Source organism: Misgurnus anguillicaudatus, chromosome 18 (assembly GCF_027580225.2).
Source record: "Misgurnus anguillicaudatus chromosome 18, ASM2758022v2, whole genome shotgun sequence".
Classification (NCBI taxonomy): Eukaryota; Metazoa; Chordata; class Actinopteri; order Cypriniformes; family Cobitidae; genus Misgurnus; species Misgurnus anguillicaudatus.
The window spans coordinates 2647053-2667103 of record NC_073354.2 but is presented as its reverse complement, the minus strand read 5'-3'; the positions used below and the strand labels follow the sequence as shown (position 1 = coordinate 2667103).

The 20051-nt window shown below is 39.1% G+C and overlaps 1 protein-coding gene across 2 annotated transcripts in view; it reads right to left on the bottom strand.

Annotated features, from left to right (window-relative positions):
- The window catches only part of LOC141350427 (solute carrier family 22 member 6-A), a 36861-nt gene that overhangs the window by 5136 nt on the left and 11674 nt on the right, over positions 1-20051 (bottom strand). The window contains exons 2-8 of one of the 2 annotated variants that reach the window (XM_073855517.1): positions 19343-19446; positions 15547-15701; positions 14964-15132; positions 11091-11217; positions 6905-7011; positions 5383-5594; positions 4489-4597 (exon numbers count right to left, since the gene is read on the bottom strand). In XM_073855517.1, coding sequence (XP_073711618.1) covers positions 4489-4597; positions 5383-5594; positions 6905-7011; positions 11091-11217; positions 14964-15132; positions 15547-15701; positions 19343-19446 — 983 coding nt within the window. The remainder of the gene's footprint in view (positions 1-4488; positions 4598-5382; positions 5595-6904; positions 7012-11090; positions 11218-14963; positions 15133-15546; positions 15702-19342; positions 19447-20051) is intronic. The other variant, XR_012358534.1, reaches the window with a different exon arrangement.

Here is a 20051-nt window from a genome sequence, read left to right as displayed (position 1 = left end):
GGGGTGGTCTAACAAAAAAGGTCCAGATTCTATTGAGGGGTGTTTTTGTTTAGGTGATTTCAAATGTCAACATTGGCTTTCAGAGATAATGCACCCTGCCTTTAAATGAAATAAAAGAAACATATATTGATACTTTGTGTGTGCCAAATCTATTCGTTTATCATTGATTTTAAGGGTTTTGATGCAGTGACATTTTTTCTTTTGAACCTTACATTTACATTACATTTACGTATTTGGCAGACGCCAAACCGACTTAGAGTGCATTACAAGCTGTACATTTTTAACAGTATTTGTGTTCCCTGAGTTTTGAACCCATGACCTTTTGCACTGCAAATACAATGCTCTACCACTGAGAACTATAGACGGTTTCAGCAGTAACAACATAAATAAGCGGCTGTCGTGGTCCGCACGTAACTTCCGATAAACTCCACTAAGAATAAATAACAACAAAGTTCTTTAAACATAGTTTATTTATATAACAAGCAAAAAACAACACAGATTACTAGGAAACCAAAATATTTGTTATTTTTGACGAGGCATTTGTTCAAGAGATCAGTTTAGGAAATAGTCAGACCATTAAAAAAACGAAAGCGTAAGTAAAGTTCGGATCCAGACGTGTATCGCGTCAGCGCACGTGCGTCCGATGAAACCGTCTATACAGGAACACCTTAACTCTTTCGCCGCCATTGAGGAGATATCTCGTCAATTAAGAGAAAACGCTTCCCTGCCAATGACGAGATTTTCCGTCTTTCCGCAATACCGCTTTTATCCACCATCCGCAACTTAACCCGGAAGTAGCTCATCACGTGAAAGAGAAAGAACTCCGTGTATGTTTTAAAGATCGCTCTGCATCTGATCTCTAGCAAAAGTACTTCGCAAAAATGGAATTATCTCAGCTTTTTGCTCAAAATTGGGTGTTTTTGAAGAAACCTACCCATGTTTGAGAGGTGATTACAAGAGAACTAATGAAGGTAGGATGAAACGTTTTTTTTTTGTTTGAAAGCAGAGGGTCTGTTCTTTCATCTGATATATTGTTTGTTTATATATTTAAAGAAAAACATTTTCTTGAAGGCATTAAACTTTTGTGAAAATCATGAAAAACGCTGGCGCTGGCTGGCAACTTTTAAAAAAAAAAACGCTGGCGGTGAAAGAGTTAAACAATCTTTATCTTGATTTTTCTGAAAATTTTTCTTTAACTTTGCTGACTATCAACTTCAAACAGGTGTAGTTCTGTCATGTTTTTCAAATAGAGAATGTAAAAATATAAATAACTATTTTTGAAAATGGGACTTTGGAAAATTTTCAATCTTATTTTTTTCCATATTTTTAAAGACACAAACAAGTTCTTTAAAAAAAAATCTCTACTGTCTATGTTCTTTATGCTCTATGTTGACTATGGTTTCACTGATAATAAACATACATTTACATAAAGCATATATATTTGTCCACGCCCATGTTGATTACAGTATTAAAAACTTGAAAAGTGTTAAATTAAGGTAAATGTAGAATAGATATAATTAAGAAATTAATTTGCGAAAAATCATGAGTTAACTAATGACAATCATGCGATTAATCTAGATCAGTGTTTCTCAAACTTTTTCAGCCCAAGGACCACTTTATCTTCCGATTTTTTTCAGAGGACCACCTAACAGAATCCCACTCTTACACGTCCCCAAAAAACAACAAAATAGGAAGGATTAGCTAAATTTAAGTTTAATATGCAACTTTCAAGTCAAAAACTAATGTTTTAAACACAAATGCAATGCTATGTTCAGAAATAATTATATGAATTTTATTTCATTTGAAAAAGTAAATGTGAAATGAGTTGCAGCTTAATATAAACAACAAACTGCACATGTGAAAAAAACTACAATTAAACATACTATAACAGCCGAGGTTCCACTTAATGTCATTCCAAAGAGCCATTAGTTTAAAACTGAGGTGGTGGGTATATGAAGTCTATGGTTGTAACTATGGTAACAATAAAATGCTGAAAAAAATGTTCCCCTTAATGTCTAAAATCACTGAAATTACAGGGATTTTACGTTAAACAAAAACCAGTAGATTACAAAACTAATAGATCTGTGGAATTTAGCTGATTTCAGTTGACGCGTGATCCTTCTTTTGACTCCTCTTTGGTTTAGCCAACCGATCTATTTTTACGTCATTAAAACAGAATGGCAAGAACTGATATCACAGTTTTGCAAGTGCATTAAAAATCTACTTAAAGGAATAGTATGTAGGATTGTGGCCAAAACTGGAACTGCAATCACAAAACGTGTGGCTAAAACTGGTACTGCAATCACACAACTGGTGGCCAATACACAAAATGACAACATAAACATCAGTTGAGGGCTAAAAACTCCACTTTTTAAATGACAATATCCTGGCCGGACCACTGTTGTCAGTAATATAAGTATTTGAAATGACCAGGATTTCTTAATGTCTAGTGACATATTAGGGCCATTTTATGATTAATTTATATAAATTTCTTGCATACTGTTCCTTTAAATAAGTGATGATTGTATAAACACTTGCCTAGTTTAGGTCATCTTTTGGCAGACCACTGGGGGGGTTTGGCGGACCACACTTTGAGAATTACTGATCTAGATTAAATATTTTATCCAATTGACAGCCCTACTTTTAAGTAAAGTTAACCAGTCGGTCACTGGCTGTGGGCAGAGCTTTGTTAGTGGGACAACACATTAAGCTATGTTTATGCTCACCGCGTCCGCAAGGGCGTGTTGGTGCGCGGCAAAAATCCGCATCCGAAAATGACCGAACTCGAGGCGATTCTGTCCGAGCAGGCAAGCCTGTGACGTATCTCTTTGATCAATCCAAGCAAAACAATGTATATATTTATCTGACATTCTGGAACTAAAGTATGGAAACTTTGCAGTTTAAAACACAAATTATTTTACATGATTCAGAATGCTTGGCTTATATTTGTATTGAATGAACCACTGGACGAGGAATAAAATACAAACCTTAAGATGTCTGTACTGTTTGTTTAGTAAAAACTTTAATGAAATGATAATGTTTAATAATAGACATATGAAAAAGATTGTTGTTTTATTCATGTTCTCATATTTATATATCAAGCTCTGATGTTACAAGCACCAGGGTTGTTCCAGCGGACGACGACTTCTATCCTCTTCTTTGTGTTTGACTTGTTTGCTCGCGTCGCCCCCTGGCGGTTCAAAAAATAGTGCAACAGCGAGCGCGTCAACTATAAACGTCTCGTCCGTTTGCTGAGACGCGCGCGGTCCATGGAGGCTTGCGTTGCGGACCAAAGCGCAAGCATAAACAAAGCTTTAAAGGCGCTCTAAGCGAATCTGTGTGATGTAACTTTTTGTTGATGTTTGAACTGTTTTCAAACAAACGGACCGTAGCTAACTCCTCTTGCTCCACCTCCCTTCCGTGCTTTCATGAATGCGCCCAACCCCCACCCTCAAATCCTTCGTGTCGTTTATTGGCTGGAACACTTTGTTATGGTTTCTGTCAGGCAGCAAGCAGATCGTGAGGAGATGTTTGCTGTATATAACAAAAAAAATTTTATGGTCTAAAACGCGTGAATTCGCTTAGAGCACCTTTTAACAACAGAATCAAAATTAAAAAAGGGGCGGGTGGATTTTTTTCATTGCAGAGTGGTTGTGTTCACACTGCCAACACACATTATGTCCAAACACCTTCTAAAAGTGGATTTTGCAAAATATGGGCACTTTCAGTGGCTTTTAATGTAATTTTGTTTTTGCACAAAAAAAATCTTTGCCTGCCTGGATAAGCTGAACCCTGCAAGGGACGACCTGTTAAATGAACTATGAACTATTACTATGACCTCTCACGCTTTTACTGCCTACTGTTGTCCTGACTGTAGTGCAAGTAAATAAGCTCTATTGCTATTATGTAGCATAAATTGTTGCTTTTTAAATAGCAAATATATAATTAGGGCAAAAAGAATGAAGTTTCAATCAATCATAATTTAAAATAAAGAAGTTTCAATTATCTACCAGGAAGAGGGCGTGTGTCTATATCATGTTAATGCACAGTGAAGAGAGAATAGTTACTAGTTATTAAAAGTGACAATAAACTAAACTGACTTACATGATTCTTTAATCTGCATTTAATATTTGTTCACACAAAATGCCTTAAAACTTAAAATTCAGCCATTTTTAAATGGAAAGAAAGAGACAAAGGCAGCATACTATAATGAGCTTTCACTAAAAAACACTGATCATCTTAAAAAGGTTACTCAGAGCATTTTGTATGCTAAAATTGTGAAACTTCAATGCACAGTAAGTTGCTTTGCATAAAACATGTCTACCAAGCATAGGTGAAAATGTAAGCATGAAAATTGTCTTTTTACATTTCACTGAAAAGTAAATGACTGTAAATAATTACTAAATTTACATTTTTTGTTTGTTCTTGAATATAGCATTTGAAAAGTACATCAAAAATCCTCATTAAATTAAACTTTTTCCTGCTTGCCTGATGACAGTTGGGAAGATCTCTGCTGAGTAGATGTACACAATCGAAAATGAGGCAGTGATGCCAAATTTGCCCATCATGGCAAGTACAGTGCGAACAACTGACAGATCTTTAAAGACAAGAGATGTTATGACATGACAGAAAGAAACAGTCAAGGATATTAGATGTGGCTCTATACGTTTGCTCCATTAACAGTATTAGGGCTCAGTCACACCAAAAGCGTTTATGGCAGTTGCAGGCGCCTTTTTTGAATGATATTCTATGGGCAGGGCGCGTTTGCGCGCTGTTTATGCGCGCCGAGCGCCTTGCGGTTTTCTGCCGCCTGCCGCGCACGCGTTTTTGAAGGAGCGCTGAGAGCGGAGGAGCGCCTGACGTCATTCGCGTCTTCCATTGTCCAATCGAATGAGGGGAGAGGCGGGCCTTACGTTGTGGCGAGGGAAGTTTACAGCTGCTTTGAAGAACCGGACTCCACTCGCTCACTCTCTCCTGCGTGTTTGTGCTCCTCTTATCCTCAAACAAGGTCAGAGCAAGCGCCCTCTTTTTAAAGTTTCTGCTAATATGACAGTTAACAGCAAAAGAGCGTTCACGCTTCAATATTTGATTGACAAGACAGCTGACTCGGTGGTTGCTTAGCAATATGAAAAGCCGCGCTGCACTGCTCTTTTTTAAAAAAGGCAGTGCGTCGCGCCTTGCGTTTGCAAGCGTTTAAAGCGCTTGGTGTGACTGAGCCCTTAGACAGTGGAAAACTGATGAGCTATCACGTCATCGTCAAATTAAGACAATGTTTATTGGATTAAAAGGTGAAAAGTAAAACACAAATTTCATACAAAATTCACATTATTTACCAACTATGCTACAGTACAGTAAAAAAATTAGGTCGGGTTTTTAACCTACCGTCTGGTATGAATATGGTAAGAAGGCAGGCCAGGCCACCTATTGCCATAAAAACTAACTGGGAAATCCTGCGAGAGCGGTTTATTGTAAAGATAGTAATAGTACGGGCTGGCATCTCCACCAAGCCAAAGATCATCTGTGTCAGGTAGATGTTCATACCAAAGTCTGAGATATTGAGTGACAGCCCATAATACACCAGGACATTCACAAACCTGTAACAAACACAGTCAGCAATCAGGTTTTGATCACATGCAGAACTCTGATACTTCTAAAGTATTGTATTGTAATTCAATTATGTATTTCTAGAAAAGCATTCACCAGAAAATATTTTTTAAAAATGTGTTGGTTTAAAGTAGGAAATAACAGAAAACATCACTAAAACTTTACTCAAAGTAAAACTGTTTGAAATTCAGATTATGGTCAGTTAACTGTGGTATTGGGACAAAAGAAAATTAACTTATTTTTCATCTCTTTTTTTTGATACGCTCACAAATTTCTTTTATGTATGAAACCCACAAAAATGTTTTTTTTTATTAAAAGAACATTTTAGTCAAAAAATCATATCTATCATAATTTAGGTACACTAATGTAATTTTAACCATAGTGTAAACTATATTGACATTAAAATCATTTTAATGTTACATGTAACACACATTAATTCTCAAAACATTATGACTTTAATCTCATTATTTTGAATGAATATGAAAAAATATTACATAAAAACTTGTGTCAAAAAACTGTAAATTAAATATTGCAGTATAATGCCTTTAATGTATTTATTTTTGCTCAGCCAGATCTGTTTCATGAGTATAATCTGAGTTTTCCAGTTGTAAATAGGATTTTAAGAGGAAATCCAATAAGGAAATTCCTATTTAAGATAATTCTGATGAAGGCACCGATTTGTATTTAAACTGATTTTTTTTATTCCAATAATTGTAGCAGTAATATTTAAGCGCTGATGTTAACAGGTTACAGCACTCTCTGCATGTGTGAGCCTCATATGTAAGCAGAGCTAAATCGTTTCAGTGCCGAGTCTACACAGCATCCATATATATTATCTATAACTGAAACTACTGATCCATGTTTTCAACTATGTTGATATGATTGGTTACTTGTTTGTGAAGATGTAAGATGATTTAAAACCGTGGGAATCAGACTCCAGTTTTATTGATAAAATACTCAGCAATGATGAATTTACACATGGCTTGTCTTAAAACATATTAAAAACACCACATAGACATATAAACAACAACAAAAAATTATTTTCCCCACAGTGTGACTTTAAGGATTAAAAAGGGAGTTTTAGAGTCACTGTTTTATAAAACTAACCTCTGTAGCCTGCAGGTGAATTAAAGTCATTTTATCTGTTTCTCTAGCATACTTTCCTTACAAGCTGCTTATTTAGCCTTATCAGTTTAAGTTTGATTGTGAAAAAAATCCAGGATTTCTACACATGAATTATGTTTTCTAAAGTCAACAATTATTTTAAATTAAAGACTAACTCAATAATTTCCACATTTACCACAAGTAGAAGAGAATAAGAGACTGTTTTCTCATTGTGGGTGTTCGAACCAGATCAATGACTGTATACTTTTGGTGGTGTTCCAGATTCTCTATGTTTTTGAGGCTCTGCAAAACAAGAGAGGCAGAGGGGCAAAACTTAAAATATATAAATATGTTACCTCTTTACGTTCTAAAAAATGCTTGTTTTTTTCACTGTCACTCAGAGATCAATTGCTATGCCTGAGGTAAAGCATGCCCCCCTCATTAGCCTACAGAAGAAGAAATGAATAAATAAATATAGAAATAAATGTGAAAATAAATAAAGTGAAAAAAATAAAAATAAAAATAAATATGGAAAAAATACAGTTATACATAAATAAGGAAATACAGGTGGAAATAGTAATTCATTTCTGTTTTTTACTTCCAAGTATATTTATTATTTATGTATTTATCATGTTGTCAGCTTTGGAGTTCCATGAAACACATGATGGGGCAAAATCTGCTCGACTGTAATCTGCCTCATCAGTGTTGCTCTCTCTGCTTGCCTATATGAATTATTAAAAGAAGTTATATTGCTAGGGAGTGGCTAGGCGGCTGTCAATGATGATACTCAACAAAAGAGGCACTTGCCAAAATGAATTATATAATTATATATAATTTACTATGGACGGTTTCAGCAGTAACAACATAAACAAGCGGCTGTCGTCGTCCGCACGTAACGGTAAACTCCGCTAAGAATAAATAACAACAAAGTTCTTTAAACGTAGTTTATTTATATAACAAGCAAACAAACAACACATAGATTACCTAGGAAACCAAAACATTTGTTATTTTCGACGAGGCATTTGTTCAAGAGATCAGTTTAGTAAAGTTCGGATCCAGACGTGTATCGCATCAGTGCACATGCGTCCGATGAAACGGTCTATAGTAAGATAAACACATTGTTCATGGGGATTACCTTCACAATAGTATCTCTATAGGGCGATTTCGGCCAACATTTGTACCCCCTGGGTACAAGTTACAATTCATTTCGAGGTATGCTCTTACAGAGTGTAACAGTTATATCCTTAGTTGTATTCGTTTGCCCTCCATGTTTCATTGTCTTCACCTTTTGTCTGTAATCATTGTTATTATTAGTACCTTTACCTGTGTTTATTCATTGTGTGTATTTAAACCCCTGTTTTAGTTCATCTCACTATTATGGATTTCCCTGCTGTCTGCCTTCTGTGCCTGAAGCAAGGAGATCGCCCCCGTCGAGGAACACCTAGAGGAATTTCTTCTGTTGGTTCCGGACACCCCCTTCCCGGACTACTGCCTATGGACTTTTCTCCGTTGTGGCCTCAACACCGCCACGCATGCCCAGTTGTCCGGGCAGGGTCCTTGAGGGGGCTTTGCCGCATTTGTGGAGTGGGTGCTGGTATCCTGTGGATCATTGTTCACCGTTGAGGATGTCACCAGCCTCACTCCCGAGCCAGAGATCACCCAGCCGTCACCCTGCTACGCAGAGCAAGTGCCCATCGCAGACAGGGAGCCCGAATCTGCCGCGACCACCAAGCCAGAGCCAACCTCTGCTGAGCCCAACGTCGCCCCAGAGCCAGAGTCTCCAGAACTGTCTGACCAAGTGCGTAAGCCAGTCACACCGTGTGTCACCGTGGGAGTTTTTGGGGAGTTTGAGGGCGTAAACCACTGTTAATCTCTGGGCATATACTGGATTATTCAAATGGCATTTGTCGCCCTTCGTCCTTGTTGGTCCCGCCCAGCTGCCTTCGTCCTCGCTGATCCCACCCAGCCTCACTTTCCCTCCTCCTCTCCTTTTGTCAGTCATCAACTCTGCCACTCATCATCTGGCTTCTAATTACACCCCAGCTCACCCTCAGTGTGTCAGCAATGCTGGGTCGGTTGAACTGGGATGTAACCAGCTGTCTGTCCTGACTCAACCTCAGTCCTCCGACCCATAAGCTACACCTCGGGTCAAGACTCACTCACCTCCACTATGGCTCATCGCCCTACCAGCTCCACAAAGCTTCCTCAACCCTCCGCCTTGGTCGGTCATCGTCTCGTCCTCCCCTCTGGACTACCCTCCTCTGGCTATGTCTCGTCACTCCGTCCTGCTGGCTCTGTTTGGCTCTTCCTTCCCTTTGACTCTGCGTCTGTCTTCGGGCACTCTGGCTCCACCGCAGGCTTCCGGATCCCCATCTCCGCCTCAGTCGCAAGACCCTTCAACTCCGCCCTGGCCCTCCGGCACTTCGACTTCCCCCAGGCCCTCTGTCTGCTTGGCTCCGCCCTGCTCACCTTCTTCACAGCTGTCATCACCGTCACTCTGCTCCTGGGTGTTGAGCCCCGGGAACAAGTGGGAGGAGTGACTGATGATGTGGATGGTGATTGGATCCTGACAGTGACGTTGTCACGGCTAGTCCGTGACATGTTTTGTGTGTCGCACTTATCCGTTTCACCTGGACTCTCATGGACTAATTACACCAACACACCACACCTGTTGTATGTTTGATTGTGTTTGTATTTATACGCCTTTGTTCTGTCAGCCTGGGCCGGATTATCGTCATTGCTACCTCACCTGTTCCCTCTATTGGATGTTCCTGTGTTCACTGTATTCACCGTGTTATCCCTCGTGTTTTATCATTAGGCTAAATGTTATTTATTTTCGAACTTTGCGTTTGCGTCCTGTCTCTCCTACCGTGTCATGACAGACGTGTGAGAATGTGTATGCCTCCTGATTGTTTAAATTCGCACTGTGCACCCCCAGCATAAAATGTAAACAGGAGGAATAATAAATCGAACATTGTAAAGTACAAGCTAAACAGTTCAGTAACACACAAATAGTATACGCTGTTAGCCTCGCCTATCCAAGTGATGAATATCATAGGAATGCAACATATATTACACATATATGCAAAGTCATAAATAATTATATAGGTGACATACATGTCTATGTATGTTTTTGCATACATAGACAAATATAATTGTTAGGGATAGACATATATGTCAATATATGAAATTGTTCAGATAGGTGTAATCAGAGATGCTCACAAGTCTCTGAGCTCGAGTCCAAGTCAAGTCTGAAGTCTTTGAGCTTGAGTCCAAGTCAAGTCTGAAGTCTCTGGGCTTGAGTCCAAGTCAAGTCTCAAGTCTCGTTGTAACAAATAAAACTCTAATAACAAATAAAGAAATTATAAACATTTATAAAAAAAGAACATAGTTGCTAATTTGTAAGGTCTAAAATTAGCATTAGGTACAGAAATTAAATTAAATGGATAATAACACTGTCTTTATTGTACAAATTAAATATTATTATTATTATTTTTGAGCAATAGAAGTGATTTTCTGTTTGTTTTGGGTTGTTTGATTAACATAAATGACACAGACTTAAGTAGGTTAATTGAGGTTACTGTCTCTTTATTAAGAACAAATAAGCCCAGACTGGTTTCTGACTGGTTTCTTAAGACATAAACCACAAAAATTTTTTAGAAAAAGAATACTGTGAGATCATTTTGCGTGTATGTATGTGCCTGGTCAAGAAAAGAAAGATTTTATGTTGGCTTAACTTTTGAAACACTTCTCTCTGTATGTGAACTACTGAGGGCACTTAAACACGTGCTCAAACACAGGCAGAGGGCGAATTCCAAACAGAGCTTCATGAAGAAGATGCAGCAGTCGCTTCACATAAAAACGTTACATTGTTTTTCATTTCTCTATTCAGCAAATGTATGTTAATGGACTACACTAGAGTATGACACAAAGTAGCGCAACTCTGGACCTGACTGGAGCTGGACCGGACACACTTAACCGCATGTGCGTACAGAAATCTGCTCACTTGAGCACCTTTTTGCGGTTAAATTGTTTATCCATTTAAACAATTGCAAGCCTTAGAAACAATGATAAACTTACCCTATTTAAATTGCATATTAATCCGCAAATCGCATGCGAGCCGAACCGCGGATCCGTCACAGCACTACCCAAAGCTTCAGATGAATGCCACAGCAGCGGCTGCCTGCAGGTGCAGTCGACATGTATGTTCGCGGCCGCGCGCGCGGAGCAGATACATCACGTGTTACGTCGTGTGACTAATTTTAAAATCGACACTTTATATATCAGTCAAACAGTTTTAGTGAATGACGCCTTGTCAAAATAAGGTGTGGAGCACAGTTTATGTTGTTGTCAAGCTACGTGAGGTTAAGAGTTTGTCAAACCTTGCAAAGTTCAATCTCACTTTCCTCCAGAGGTTTGCCGTTAAGTAGTGCTGCCTTACGAATCAGATCCAAAGCTTCTTTATGCTTCTGATTGGCCATTAACCAACGAGCAGATTTAGGGAGAACCCTTAAAACACACAAACATACATATACATAAATACTTGCATAACAAGTATTGAAAAGGTTGATCTTTAAATGGATAGTTCTGTCCTATTTTACTCACCCTCATGTTGATCTAAACCTGTACAAGTTTCTTTCACTGATCTATATATATGACTGGATTGCGCATAGAACGCTTAACGTAACAGCGTGAGGTGAAGCCAGCGCAGAGTTCGAGCCGCCATCTTGGTATACACAACCGGCAGAGAGCGTCATTGACTTCCATTCAAAATCATGTTTTAAATTCACCCGCTTTACAGCGTATCAGTCGCGCAAGATTAATTTTATGATATGTGTACGTAAATTAACTGTTAATTCTGGTGTTATTTGCAATGTTTATGTTTTAATCGGGCAGGAAAATGGATTTATAAAAAAACGTTAAGGTGAGTGTGTCTGCTGCATTCTGTTAATGACACGGGTATAAATAAAGTTTTTTTTGACATTCAGCTACACGGTCAGCATTATTTCTCTAAATAAGTTTAGGTAACTTATAAGTTTAGATGACATAATTTCAAAATCAGCAAATTATTGCATACACAAACGGTACAAAGTATGATTATTTATTTAGATTTCAGAATGAGCACGTTTGTCATTAATACTAAATATGCTGCGGTCTGTCTGCTGATCTGATACTGTAATGAAGATGAATGTATAATAACTGATTAAAAACTAAAATGTACAACTTTCAGTAAATAACTATGTACATGCTTAGGATGTTTGTGTTGTAATAATGTACAGGGTAACTTCAGATATAAAAACGAAGACTAGTAAAGTGATGTTTTATCATTAAAATCTGATCGCGTCCATTAATTTAATAGAATGTTTGGGTATACCAACATGGCGGCGCGGTGGCTTCACAGTTGTGACGTCATGCGCAATCCAGTCATTTATATAGATCAGTGCTTTCTTTATTGTGATGAACACAAAATAATATAGAAGAAAGAAACTCATGCATGCCGGTTTAGAACGACATGTGGGGGAGTAAATGACAAAAATATTAACTTCTGGGTGAACTATCCCTTTAAAGCAACACTAAAGATTTTTTTACTTTAAAATAACGTTTCCAAAAAAGTTTCAGTCGTTCATCCACTCGAAACAGGGTGAACAGCACTTTCACATTCGCTTTGCAGCCTTCTATCGGCCAAAACCGCACTAAAGATGTTTCCAACCGTCGGGTCGCGGTCCTATAGTTCGAGTGAAAACTACAAAAACTTGCTTTACGGCAGACCTACAATCCAATCAGAGCCAGCTATGCTGCAGTAGGCTAAATTATTTACGACAGTGGTAATGGACAATTCCGCTTTTAACCTGTAGGGGGAGCAAAGAGCAAAAACTCTTTAGTGTTGCTTTAACCCTGGTTCACACACAAAAAAAAATCTCTCATAATTTACTCACTCTCATGCCATCCCAGATGCATACTTCCTTTTTTTAAGCTGGATGCTAACAAAGATTTTTATAAAATTACAACTCTTTATGTCTTTAAATGGGAGTTGACCTGTACATTTATCCTAAAAGTAAGTAAAATTTTTCTCTGAGGTTTTATTGAGTAACGCCATTGTACTGGCCCATGATGGCATATAGGCGCGTGACTATGGTGCAGAGCGCACCATATTTATCTGAGGTTGCAGCTGGGCCACAGAGGTTTGCGTGACAAGTCAAATTTGTCACAGCTCAGTGCTTTGGATGGCCGGATGCAGGATACAAGTGAAAAATTTGACTCCACGCACATCGGTACATTTCTGTAATGCCTCGCAGCACACAGGGTGCCAGTTACATATTGTGTGACATGAAACCAGACTGCTGTGTAATACAACAGTGTGTGTTGCAGAGAGCAATAGAAGAACAGAGCTTGGTTCTGCAGCAGAACAGTTGGGGGCATAAGCTGGGGTGGAGCACAGGGATTGTGTGTCACCGGTATCCGGGGCACTGAAATATTTTGTGCTTGAGTCTACAGTGGCTTGCTGCCCATCAGCGGCCATTGGATGCAACATTTGAGAGCCCAAGCATAGTCAACACAGATTCGTTCTGTGTTTGTGCTGCTTCCCCGCCGCTGATCATTCGTAGATCAATAGATGCTGCCTGGGCCACAGACACAAATATAACTCTCTGTTCGTTGCTGATATCCAGGCTACAACTGCAGAACCCTGCATACGTATTATGCCATGCGAAACGGCTTACATAGTGACGGGGTGGAAACACGCGCCAAACGTAGCCACGCCCAAGGCGGGAGACGTCACATGGTAGAGGAGAGCATGTGCTATGCCAGGCCAGATGCCATGCTTAGTGGCCGAAACATGTGAGACTTAGCCAAAGTGCATTGTTTTACACAAGGTAGATGCCAAAGAAATGACATCCATACAAGTGTGACAAACGGACATGGCCCAGCGAAAGGCCTTATGAAAGGGATTACACATGTGTGAGGGGAGGCCGCCTGCACGCTGTGCTCACACCCTAGACTGTAAAAAAAGATGGATGTAGTGTCCGTGACATCACCCGTAGGTTTCTGAAGATAGTTTTTAAAGCTTAAAGTAGGCGTTGCCTGCAGTCGCCATCTTGGCCGCGCATCACTTGCGGATATCCGAAAATGGTTATAGAGGCGGGACGTGGGTGAAGCTAAGGTGACTGGATGCTGAAACCACGCCCGCCTAGCTCAACTCTAGTGACGGCAGTGGCTGTTCAAACGTCACGCAAGTTGCCACGTCCTTAATTATGCAGAAATTTAAGGCTTAATATCATTTAAATGGATGAGTTACAAAAAAATTCACCCCCCTCACAGTTGTCATGAAGGGCAAAATTAGCTATACAGACCAAAAACACTTTTTGCACCAGGCTGTAAACATATTATTTTCTATTGTAAAGTTGGCCATTTTAACATGGAGGTCTATGGGAATTGACTCCCTTTTGGAGTCAGCCTCTGGCGGCCAGTCAATGAATTGCAGTTTAAATCACTTCAGTATTGGCTTCATCAGACAGATCAAAAGGTTGCACCTCAGCTCACTCACGACAGGCTCCGATGAAAAGGGTTCTGTTTGTGCTACCAGTGTCCAAAGTAAGTTGAATTACAAAGCAGACCCAAGGGTGGGGGGGGTCTGTTCATGTAAGGAGAGTGGCAGAAGCACGCTAAGATCGTACATATGATTTGGGGGGAAAAGGATGCTTCGTGGCTGCCCCGCTTCCATAGCCACTGAATACCCTGGGAGGTATGAGGCTAATAGGATAGACGCACCGTAGGTCTGGAAGGCACGAAACATTTTCTCCAGGTTGGCAGCGCTTCCACCAGCGTTGCGCTCATATGCGATAAACCTCAGGGTCCATACACGGCCCTCTTCGCTTACTTCTATCTCTTGAGGAGCAAAGCTCAAAATCCTCTAAATGTCTGCCGGAAACATATGTAAGGGACACAGCCTTGTGGCATTTACGAGCATGACTATCTATGGCGAAGCACGGTGAAGAGAAAGAATTTAAAGTATTTGCCGCATAGATGGGCTATATAGTGCTGGATATCAAACCTCTATACGCCGTCATGGTCGGCATTGGCCAGTACACTGGTGTTATTTAATAAAGCTTCAGAGAGAAAACATGCAATGGTTTGATGGAATGTCGAGAGACGTTCTCGAAAGGAAACTGTGCTTTCCAGTTGATCAATTCTTGTCCTTGGTCTCTTAATTTTTCTTTTCATTCCTTAATTTCCTTCCCTCTGCTTGTGCAACTCACCAGATGTAGAACACGAAAACAATGCCAGGGGCAGAGATGGCCAACTGCAGTTTACGCCAGTCTCGTATCAAGTAGGCCACACCTGCCAGCAGGATGTATCCAAAACCAAAAAAGTAATCTGTGATGACACCTGCTAGCATGCGGTGTTTTGGGCCTGTCCACTCAGTACCTGCATAACAGACAGTGAATGAAACTCACAGTAAATCAAAGTATACAGAAGCTTGTTTTCCATTACATAACTACAATGAGGAGACCTTTTTAATTATTCCATTTGGACATAGATTAACATATATTATTAGTAATAGCTGTATTCCTATCTTTATTGATAAACCAAACTTACCCATAACTTAGAGCTGGGGTGGGCATTCTGGGTCCTGGTGGGCAACTGTCATGCAGAGCTTAGCTCCAGGTCTTGAAGAAAAATCTAACCACGGGTTTTAGGATTATATAATAAAATGCAGGTGTGTCTGATTAGGTTTGGAGCTAAACTCTGCAGGACTGTGGGCCACCACAGGACCTGAAATACCCACCCTTGAGGTTATCACTTATAGGTCACTTTATATAAGGTGTAACAAATACTTACCCAACACAAATGCATTCATGATCACTGCAGACACAGTCATGCCCACCACAAAGCGAAGCAGGACGTATATGTAGAAAGTTTGAGCGAAAGCTACACCCACTCCAAAGGTGAACTGTAGCGCCAAACCAATCAAAATGGTTATTCTGCGGCCATACCTGAAAAAGCAAAGGATTTGAACGTTATCTAAATATGCTTACTGTATTTAACATAATTAGTAGTTTTCATATGTTTATTTTGAAAAACTTCATCTAGGATTTAATATTATTTAGATTTAAGAGATCCTGCAGCTGCCTGCTATTGCTCAAGTGGAAGGTAAGTTTACCCAAAATACTTGACACATCAGCTTATACTTTATACTGTTTTTAATACTTCATACACATTGGTTGTATTCTAATAAAGAGACTGAGAAATAATTATATATGATCACTATAAAATTTGCAAAAACAACAAATCTAATTGTAGCATGGTGGCTGTGATGTAGTCTGGGTCATTTTCATACCCTGTTTTGCCTATAGTTTTCGAGAATAAGGAGCTTTTTAATGTTGATATCTTTCCTACATTATAAATTGACTAGCTTCTAATGTTGAAATTTGCACCAAACGGTAGAGGTTTAAAACACAACCTTTATTTTCAACAAAAGATATGGAAAGCACTTCTCTTATGCTATGTACACACCAAACGCGTAGCATCGCGTTGCTCGCTCTAGATTACTTGCGTGATTTAACTTTGTGTCATGCAAATTTTTCGCTTGAATATTTTCAACTTGTACGAAGGCGCGTTTGAGGCGAATAGCGCCTGTTTCGCATCGCACCGCGTGAGGACGCGTCTGATCGGGTATTTGCATTGACATTGTATGTAATCTACTCGGGCAAATCGTTGAACTCGCATTTGGTGTGTATGCCCCATAATTGCTTTTAAAGATGCTTTAAACTATTTCTTGCTAGTCATAAAATATATAGATATGAGAAGCTTATATGCAAAAGCTGCTCAACGCAACCTCCGAAAGCTCTCGACACATTATATGTTCATCTAATGCTTTTGCTTCAAATACGCTTAATCTTGGCCTTAAGTCTATCAGAAATACCAGTTTGTTGGCAAAAGTTCTCAATAGGGTTAAGTCAGGTGAAGAAGGGGGCCATGTCATTAGTTTTTCATCTTTAAGGTCTTTATGTAGTGTAGAAGACACTTTCTTCAAGCACAGGAAAAAGTTTGCATCTTTCAAGAAGACTGATTATTTTGCAAGACTGTGCTCCATCACATGCATCAAAGTAATCCACTGCATGGCTGGCCAGTAAAGGCATTAAAGAGGAAAAACTAATGACATGGCCCCCTTCTTCACCTGACTTAAACCCTATTGAGACCATTTGATTCCTTCTTAAGCAGGACATTTACAGTGAAGGTAAACCGTAAACCTCTCTGAACAGTGTCTGGGAGGCTGTGATTGCGGCTGTACAAAATGTTGATTCAGACCAGATCAAGAAACTGACTGAATCCGTGAATGGAAGGCTTGTGACTGTTATCGAAAAGAAGGGTGGCTATATTGGTTACTGAGTTTTTTTTTTTATTTCAGAAGTTTTGATTTGTCAATTTAAAGTTTGTTTATTATTCTCACTCTAACAGGTGAAAAAAAAAACAAGTGAGATGGGAATCTTTGTTTTTCATTTAGTTGCCTAATAATTCTGCACACTAATAGTTGCTTATTAACGATGTACATAGAAATATTCTCTTAAGAAACGCAAAATTTCACTTTTACTACTTATATGTTCAGGTTTGAGGGTTTGTTAACATTTTGAATTGACCAAGAGCACTGTAGTTGTACAAAAGTAATCCTCAAAAATACAACTTGCCTAATAATTGTGCACACAGTGTACATTTATTTTAGTCTAGGACTAGTCTAATCCCTGTCCAGGAAACCACCCCATAATAGATTTGAATGTGCTTGCACATACTTTTATGTTTTAAATGAAAAAGCAAATAATTTAAATTACCTGTCCATGCCTCCCTCTTTTGCGAAAGTCATATAATAATATTTAGCATAAAACGAAAACAATACTGAATAAATGATATTAGTTTATATGTTTATTGTGGTTTGTTCAAATAACTCGTAATGTGTTGAATAAGAAAGATACTGCTGCTGACTGTAAGAATAAAGCGCCACATTCACGTGATAAGCTTGATGTGTCACCATAGAAACGCAAACACTAGAGTCAATTAAAAATGTATTCTTAATTTCATCCTCCCACTGGGTTTTAAATATGTGTAGTAAATATTTACCATAACTGTTTTAATCATGTTTTGTGTGTGCTCCTGTCATGAATAGACTCCTGCTCTGCTTCCGAATCCCCACCAGAGGGAGACATTTCCCGAACTCTAACTTTGTCCTGGACCGCATTTCCCACAAACCCATGCTATAGACCCCTTCAAGGTTTGTAAACATTGAATGACTATCGGGTGCGCACGCAGCACGGGGTCAAACTGTTCATACCATTTAAGCTTTCTAGTTTAACAGTGCTGAATAATGATGACTTACCTGAAATGAAGTGAGCACTACAAACACAAGCCTCTTTGATCTTTGCATTGTCCCAGTCTGCACGTTTAATTGCTTGCAGCCACAGATGTTGTATTTTTTGTTTTTGAGATTCTGGAGGAATCCCGAAAAACGTAACGGCAGACCTGGTGCGATTTTCACCGCCCACAACGCAAGAAGGCATTTTTGACGATACCGAATAATACGCAACTCAACCTGCTGTAATGACTTTTCTGACCTCCACATACGCAGTGGGAACCGCCTGTGACGTGAACTGTGAAGGGGTCTATAGACTTATTACTATCACACCTGCTGTTCATTATTCATTACTGCCTCACCTGTTTCTCATTATTATCTGGACTATTTAAACGCTGTTTATTGTCTCTCTCATTGCAAAGTCTTTTTAGCTGTTTACTGCAATTGCAAGCATTAATATTTCACTTTGGTTTCCATCTCTGCCTGTTTATTGGATTATCCTGTTCTTCCCTACTGAAAAATCCAGCTAAGACCAGCATAAGCTGGTGAGCTGGTTTTAGCTGGTCCCCAGCTTGGTTTTAGCTGGTTTTGCTGGTGTGGGAAGCTGGTTTTGCTGGTGTAGCAAGCTGGTCTAGGTGTGTTTTGGTCACATTTTAAGCTGGTCTAGCTGGACTTAGCTGGTCATGCTGGAATACCAGCTGTCCCACCAGCATGACCAGCTTTGTCAGACTGGGAGGACCAGCGTAAACCACCTTAAACCAGCTGAAGCCAGCTACCAGCTTATGCTGGTTTTAGCTGGATTTTTCAGTAGGGTTGTTTTGCCCTTGTCTGTTTTGGTTGCTTATCTTTAGTTGCCTACGTGTGAATGACCTTTTGCCAGTCTCGTGGATTTATGTTTGTGGATTTACCCCTTAAAAAACCTGCACTTGAATTCTCAAGTCTGGGAGCAGTCCATTACAGCTCCCATGCCATTGTTTTCTACCGTTTGGCTATTGAAACGGAAGTCTTGCACAAAGAAAATACGTCACATCACTTACTTCCACGTATGAAAATAAGGTGAATAAATGACATAATAAATTAGTAGTCTGAGTCATCCAGTCATCTTGTTGACTTTCTGGTAGAAACAGAAGGGTCTGTTTACATGTGTACAAAGTATTGCATGCATGGTTTGTTGACTATCATATGTCAATTAAAACTGAGTATGACATCTTATTAACCCATTCAGAGTTTGGCACCCGAGCAGTGAAGTTGTGTGCATATTTGACTGAATTACCTTGAAATGCTTTTACTTACTTATCAGCAAGGGCACCAAAGAGCACAGCGCCAACCAGGAGTCCAGACATATAAATAGAAGAGCCTATGTTGTTTAATGTGGCGTTTTCACACACAAGATTCCACTGTAATATAGAATGACAGAGAATAGGTTTAAAAAGCTGCTTCTTGGTAGCTTGTTTATTGCTAAATTAATAAATAGCAGGCCTAACCAGCCTTGTTTATTTTTGATAACAAGGTAAATAAATGACAAGTAATTTACCTTGGTTCATAGATCATATCTAATGCGTATCAACTACGCTGAGCTAACATTACTGTGTAAAATTAATGTTACTAATAGGTCAATTACAGACATTGAGTCTTGACTATTCTTGGCTAATTTGAGACATTTTTGAGTTTTCTTATGAAATTCTGTAGAAGATCAGTGTGGGATTACTTTGGTCTTTTGTTCATATGAAGAATCTAAGAGGCAGAATATTTACGCAAAAGCTTCCCTCTACTTTCCAATAAATCTCATTTTTGTTTGGGAGAAACAAATGATATATCCAATATCTTATTTTTTATTTATGGGTTTGGCCAAGTTACTGTCTGTGTCCGAAATCCCTATACCCTTAAATAGTACACTACTTGAGGGGACATCCATTTTTAGTGGTGTCCAAAATCAAAATGGACATTAATGACTGCACTCATTTAACCCCACAATGCATGAGTGTACAACCGATGTACACTC